The following is a 7,250-nucleotide window of genomic DNA, read 5'->3' as shown; positions in this document are numbered from 1 at the left end:
CTAAATTTACACCGCCACTTTATTATCAACATACCCCTCCCCCTCCTCCTCATCATCGTCGGCGAACTTGATCCCATCCTCATCCTCCCCAATGAAGTCATAGAAACTCTCCCTCGTCCCCTTCCCCTCACACTCGACCCCATAGTCAGGGCTCCCCACCTCCTTCTCCTTCAAAATATAAATATCCTTCGCCTCCTTGGACCTGTGCACCCTGACAGGTGACTCGCAGCTCCTCCTGATCTCCCTCATGGGAATGCTCTCATTGCTCCCCCTCCTCTCCCCCCCGTCAACCCCATTAAAATCCGCAATGTCCTTGTACCGCCTCTGACACCCAGGAGTCCTCGGAAGAATGAACTCCTCCTTCACCTCGCAGACATCTCGATCACTGTCCCTGGAAGAGTCTCGTCTCAGAGCCCTCCTCTTGCCCATCAATCCCTTGGAAACGTCACTCGATCTCCTAATCACCTCACTGCCCTCACTGTTATCGACATACTCCTGCAATCTGTTTCTAATAGCAGCTGGAGTTCTCCTCTCGTTGTCCCTCCGGCAAATAGCACTCCTCGGTCTCTCGAAGTCATCGGCGCCAACTCTCTCCTTGTAATCCTCATCCCTCAATCGATTTGGAATTATGTCAACTTGAGGATTATTATCGCTGGGACGTGATAAAGACTCCTCGCTTATTCGTGTTCTCGACTCCTCGAGAATCCTGTGAATTGGGAGGATTCCCTCGCTGAGACGTGCACGGTATTCCGAGATTATTTCGTCGTGCAGTCGACACTCCCCTGGGTCCAATCGCCTGGGAATTGAGTTCTGCTCGTATTTTATCGTTTTGTATTCACCTGGGGTGAGCGATGTGCCCTCTGTGTCGAGGGGCATTCGACCGGGAATCTCCTCGTAGTGGTGGTCCTCCTTGAGGGAGTCCAGGAGCTCTGAGTCCGGGGTCAGGGGGGGTATCCACACAAGAAATGCCGGGTCCATGCCCAGGTATGAGCCCGGGGCTGCACCGGCATTCACCACGTTGTAGTCGTAGTAGTCGAGCTCGAGGTCTGTGTCGGGATTCGCTAGACTGAATTCAGAGCCTGGACCCTGCAGCAGACGCTCACGGTTCCTGCGGTCTTTCGTCTCCTTGCCACAACGCAGCGTCGAGATGTTCGAGGATGTACTGGCAGGGGAAAATCCCTGGAACAGGAGGATTTTTAGGGGACGAAGAAATTTTAGAGGAATATCTAGCAAATTCGCTAGGATCTTCTACGGTAATTGGCTAGAGGGGTGGAGGTGCGTGAGTTGTGCTCGTGGTTATGGCTAGTCTAGTAATGGATAAAGAAACTGAGGACTGGGTTCATTGAGTGACTGCAGTTGTTTTTGTGAAGAAGTAATGGAACAATGGAGTTTTGTGAAGCGAGTGAACTGGGAGATTTGCATTGGTCATTTGGTTCTCGGGGAAGTGGTGAAGATTGTGAAGATTCAATGAATTTTCAGTGTTTTTCAGGCAAAGTATTGAATTTCATTTTTAATTTTATGTTTAAGGATATCCTAGCGCATTTACGATGATTTTATTAACTCAACTTTACAGGTGAATTTGAATCTCGATGTTGAGCCGTTGAAAAACATTTTTTAAGGTTCGCGTGAATTATCTTTCTAACGCGATGTTGGTTGTTTTTTTTTATTTTGATAATTTGAAATGTTCTTCAATTGCAGTTCGGTTTTACAGAGCCCTGGAGTCTTCAAAAATTATGATTGTAGAATCAAAAAAACGTTGGAGATAAACTGAACATTTTCAAAGGGCGTTTTTCAATAATATTGGGAAATAAACCCAATAGGGAGGAAATGGCAAATTAACAATTTACAGTAGCTAATGGCTGTTCAGTCGTCATTTGTCACAGTAGCTAATGCCTGTCAGATCGTTAGTTCCCATGATAAATTATCCATTTAGAATTTCCTCTTTGGCGGACTCATTTCCTAATCTTCATTAAAAATGCTCTTTGAAAATATTCAGTTTTATTTCATAATTTTTACACCTACGTGATGTAACATCCACTGGAAATTGTGATATATTTTAGATTATGAAGATGAAAAAACAATTGAGAGAATGTTCGAAAGATAATCCATCCGGGCTTTCAACCGAGAGTTCAACAGAAATCCAATAGAATTATCTAGCGAATTCTTTAGGTTTTTCTATCAAATTTTTCCATATGTGTTGTCTAGAAGAAAATGTCAGAAGTCCTTTTTTGTAGAGAATTTTATAATCCACGAAAAAAAATTACCTGAAACAGTTCTCTGAACAAAATGACTAAAATTGTCAAAAAATGAATTTTCGCCTTCATCTTTCACCACTTCACTAATGAAAAATCAATAAAAAATCAATAATCAGTTGAAAAAAATTATAGAATAGATCAAAAGCGAAATAAGGAAACCCATCCAGAATATAACGACACTCTAAGCATTAATATTCTCGCATATCACGGCTGGGGATACCTTGAATTGGAGTATAGATGGTTTTTGTTGTGCTAGGCTTACGTTATTCGCACTGTTGGAGCCGCTGGTTGTGCTGTATCGTCGATCGTTTTCCGAACTCGATGCCTCCTCGGACACGGGACTTATTGGACCAACTGTACGGAGTCTGTAACATCAAAAGGCAGAGGGACAACCCCAATGTACTTACGGATGGCCAATAAGCTGTCATCTATCGATTTTCCCCCCGACTTTCATAATTAGATTGTGGAATATTCGAGGGGTGTTTTGATGATTAGTTTTGATGCAATAATTTACGATTGATTCGATGTGACGACCACAACTCCAGAGTTTTACAATTGAAAGAGTATTTGAGTGAATGAAAATTGTGGAGATGATTGTGTGATTGTATTTGCTTGTTTTATTGTTTAGGAAGTGATGGAGAAGTTCAAGTCAAATTACATTTTTCAGTCAAAGTTATTTCAACGAGAGAAGGGAATATTTCTTGTGACTTAATCCCAGATTTCTTCATCATAGGATAATTTATAATTACAATAATTTCATAATTACAAAACTTAATTATCAAAATTATTTATGTAATTATTTTAATAATGAATTATTTTGGATCAAAATGTCAATAGAGTTATTCATAAATGGAAAAATACCTTCCAAAAATACTTCTTTTAACATTTTTTGCTAAAATCACTCGTTATTTCGATAATTCCATAGTTATACGATGTAAAATTTCCCAAAACAAATTCATTACTTTCATTAATTACAAAACTATCTTGATTGACTTCAGGAGAAAATGTCAAAATGCCTTTTTTGTAGCTGATGGAATTCTCCTCTGAAATTGCCTCCTCAAATGATTGATTAACGAGATAATTACACGATCGTAAAACGTGAAAATGTGGGAAATTAATTCCACCCTTCCATTAATATTAATTATCTCTGAAATGAGTGATTTCAAGAGAAAATGTTGAATAATCTTAAAATGATTTGTTAACGAGATAATCACACTGACATGATATCGACTTGAACAATTAACTCCTCAGTTCACTTCCCCATTGTACGACGGACTAATTTTTTTGTCAGTGAATCTATCCTAAACACACAGAATAACACTAAAATTATGAAAAAAGTGCTGTGCACAATGTACATTTCATTGATTGCGATCTCTAAAATGCATTCGAAAGAACCAAAATGAACTATTTCTATTCATGCACTAAAATCCCCATCTCCTTCAATATTACGTTATTCGAATTCCATTCCGCAATTCTCGAGAAGATTGCAAAAACACTGACGATTACACTAAAAGAGAATAGAAAATGCACTCGATATTAACAGAAAATTAACAGGTCTCCAAAGAAATAAAAACAAATTCACTGAGTATTCATGTTAATTATCTTCATTCTGATAATTGGAGTAATAAAATTAGAGACTGGGCAGAGTGCCCTAGAACTTACTTAACTGGTCTGGCGAATTTGATCTCAGGCTGGCCGATTGTGGCTGTGCTTGATACGGAGGAACGTCTGGATGGAGTGCTTCGTGTGCTTGGCACTATAGTTTTTTGAGAGCCACTTTCGTCGTTATCCTTTTGTCGTGGGGTAATTGACTCCACGCTCTGCGCCTCCTCCATTCTGTTATTTCAATCAACAAAATCCAAGCAAAAGTGAGTGATATCAATGGTAAATCATGAACGTATTTACTTTCCAATTATAAATAATATGAGTGAGCATTGAAATTGGATTTTCTCAGGTGGAAAATGATTTTTTATCCTGTTTTGTGCTCTCTCTGTTGGAAAACATGAATCGTCTATTGTATTTTGGTATTGAAGATTGGAAATGAGAGTGGGATAGGCATGATGAATAGTCAGTATACTGCGTTCTTGATTCTATCCTTCATCTCTGATTCCCCAGGAAATTCTTTACAACTACTGTACAATACATCTGTTTGTCAAGGATTCAAGCGGTTAATACACTTTAATTTTTTAAAAATTGATGGAAAAATTCATAAAATCAATGAAAGCGCATGACTGAATTTGCTTTTCAATTTTAAATATGATGTTTTACCCTGTGTTATGCTCTTTATATTGGAAAAGATGAAACGTCCATTCTATTTCTGTTTTGACGATTGAGAGTAACAGTGGGATAAACATGATGAATATTCCGTATTCTGCATTCTTGATTCTACCCCTTCATCTCTATGATTCAGTGAATGCATATTTATTGAAATATTTGATATCTCTTTTCCAATAAATGAATGAATAAACACATCTTCGTTTGTAAAATTCGACTGTTGAAGGGACTAATATTTAGAAAAATCAATTGTAAAATTTATAAAATCAATGAAAGCTCATAATTGCGTTCTTTTCAATTATGAATAATGTGAGTGAGCATTTAAATTGGATTCTCTCAGATGGAAAATTACTCTTTGTGTCTTCCATATTGCAAAGAACACTCGTTTCAATCGCTTTGAGCAAAGTGAAACGGTTTGATTTTAAAACATTGCAAGGAATCTTACTCCATTCCCTCGAATTTTAAAACAAATCAACGAATATGACATAAAAACTAATAAAAAAATGAAAAATAACAAATTCAAATTGAATTTCTTCTCGTGGAAAATTACTCTTTAGGTTCTGTACATTTAAACATTTTCCATCAGAAATTGTAGTAAAACCCTATGAATATTAAAAATTCTGCACACGTATTTCGCGCACGTCAAGAAAATTCTCGACGTCTCATTTGAAACTGCCTAGACACCCGCCCCTCTCTCAAATATCAACGCCAATAAAGAAAGTTTTACCTTCCACCCACTGAAGAAATTTTAAAAAAATCAAATAAAAAAGGGAATGAACATAACAAAATTCTGAATACACCCAGAAAGAAATTGTATTTGCATGAAGAATTTTTCAAACCACAGACATGTTTCGAATTCAACACATTACGCGGAATGTCACTCCGTTCCCTCGAATTTCAAAGCAAATCAAGGACTATTACATAGAAATGAATAAAGAAATAAAAAATGTCAGTAATTCAAATTGAATTTCCTCTCGTGGAAAATTACTCCTCAAGTCCTGACATTCAACTCATTTGAAACTGACTAAACGTACGTCCTCCCTTCATCCTCAAATATCAAAGCAAGTAAACAAAGTTTAACTTCCCCCCACTGAAGAAAAATATTTAAAAAATCTAGATATGACATACTCCGCTTGAGTCTCCGTGCTTTCATAGCCGTCCTCAAGATCACCAGTGGTTTCCTCGAGCCGTCCGTGCCCCGATGATCCCCTCCGAGATAATCGAACCAAGGAAACAACTTCTGAGATTAAAGTTGCTGAAGAAATAGCTCTCGCACGTCTGGCCAAGCCCTGCATAGATCCACTGCAGGCTGAAATGAAAAGTGGAATTTTGTAATTAACTCCCCGCAGATAACGTCTCAGTAAAAACAACTCCACAACTTCTCGTAAATTTCCCAAGGGGAATCAAATGAAGCAATCGATATCAGAACGATGAAAATGACGTACTTGAATTGTCAGTCAGGCTGTCCAGATCCTCGGCAACCTGATACTTCCTGTATTTGACCGCATACTGCAGAGCGAGAATGATGGAGACGAGAAACATGAGTAGTAGGAGTGATGCGGCAGCGAGATGAGCTGGGGAAAGCCACATTGCCCAGCGTCCGGCGGCAGCCATGACTTTTGGACCAATGAGGACTGCGGTTGTATCCGCTGTTCCATTTTCCATCTGAGGTTTCACTGTAACCCGTCCATTAGGATATCAAATTACGGGGGAATTCAGTGTGGAAAAATGGAGAATTAGAAATGCAATGGAAATGATGTTTGGTGGGAGAATTTTATAGAGTGTGAGTTAATTCAATGGGGTCTGGTGATGATTGAGCTATTTTGGTGACGAGAGGAATGTCGAGGGAATTTTTCTATGGGAGAGGTTGTCAGTCTCGAACTATCTTCTGTCTTTTACTTATAAGAATAAATAGAGATATTAAAGTCGTATGAATAAACTCCAGTTGAGTCGTTGAGTGTAACGAGAAAAAATGAACACAAAACTGAAAAATGAATAAAAATCCCAAAAACGTATTGATTAAAAATGAGAAACGTTCTCAGACTTGGACTTATCGAATAATTAAGTATCAATTGTCAATCGAAAGAGCCAATGCAATCATTATGCATGCATCACCAAATAAACAAAACGCGTAATAAATAAAAATAAAATCACTTCAGCCCAGCGCCACCGAATACCACTCAAACGAAATGAATTTTTTTTTTGTAACTCACAGAATATCGAGGCATGAGCGAGAAATCCACCGACACAGGATGCCCTGGCCACCACAATTTCATCGCTGAAGAACTCGAGGAGGAGTCTCTCTTCACTCGAAATTATTGTGCCAGATTCTGATGGACTTTTATCCAATGCAATATCAGCTAAGAGTTCAGCACTCAATGAATCACCGTCTCGTGCTCTCACGTACTGTCCAGGGCACGGGAACTTTGTTTGATCGAAGTGAAGTTTGATCGCGTATTCTGCTTCAGTCTTTTGGGACAAAAAAGAGCACTGGACACTTTGTTAAATAAAAATCAGTTGCAATGTCAATAGTTTCTACTTTTTTTTTAATTCATTAGGAGAGAAAGAGGATAGAGGGATACACTTGAACTCTTCAACTATTCACGGGTAAAATAAATCTCGAGTTGGGAATTGTCTTATTAGTACGGAAAAGTTTTTCAACTTTTGTCGCAGATTTTTTCGCAAATAGCTTGAGGTGTCTCGTCTGTATTTCTCCGGGGA

At 38.5% G+C, this 7,250-nt stretch overlaps 1 protein-coding gene across 1 annotated transcript in view; it reads right to left on the bottom strand.

The window, feature by feature from the left end:
- Positions 1-6: 6 nt before the first annotated feature.
- The window catches only part of LOC107037264, a 29,116-nt gene continuing 21,872 nt past the window's right edge, over positions 7-7,250 (bottom strand). The window contains exons 8-13 of the mRNA XM_015255725.1: positions 6,743-6,998; positions 5,975-6,205; positions 5,658-5,838; positions 3,918-4,091; positions 2,518-2,620; positions 7-1,179 (exon numbers count right to left, since the gene is read on the bottom strand). Coding sequence (XP_015111211.1) covers positions 7-1,179; positions 2,518-2,620; positions 3,918-4,091; positions 5,658-5,838; positions 5,975-6,205; positions 6,743-6,998 — 2,118 coding nt within the window. The remainder of the gene's footprint in view (positions 1,180-2,517; positions 2,621-3,917; positions 4,092-5,657; positions 5,839-5,974; positions 6,206-6,742; positions 6,999-7,250) is intronic.

Source organism: Diachasma alloeum, unplaced genomic scaffold, assembly GCF_001412515.2.
Source record: "Diachasma alloeum isolate Michigan unplaced genomic scaffold, Dall2.0 Dall_scaffold_00216, whole genome shotgun sequence".
NCBI classification, from domain to species: Eukaryota; Metazoa; Arthropoda; class Insecta; order Hymenoptera; family Braconidae; genus Diachasma; species Diachasma alloeum.
Note: the sequence above shows the minus strand (reverse complement) of the source record. Positions and strands in the feature narration are given on the sequence as shown.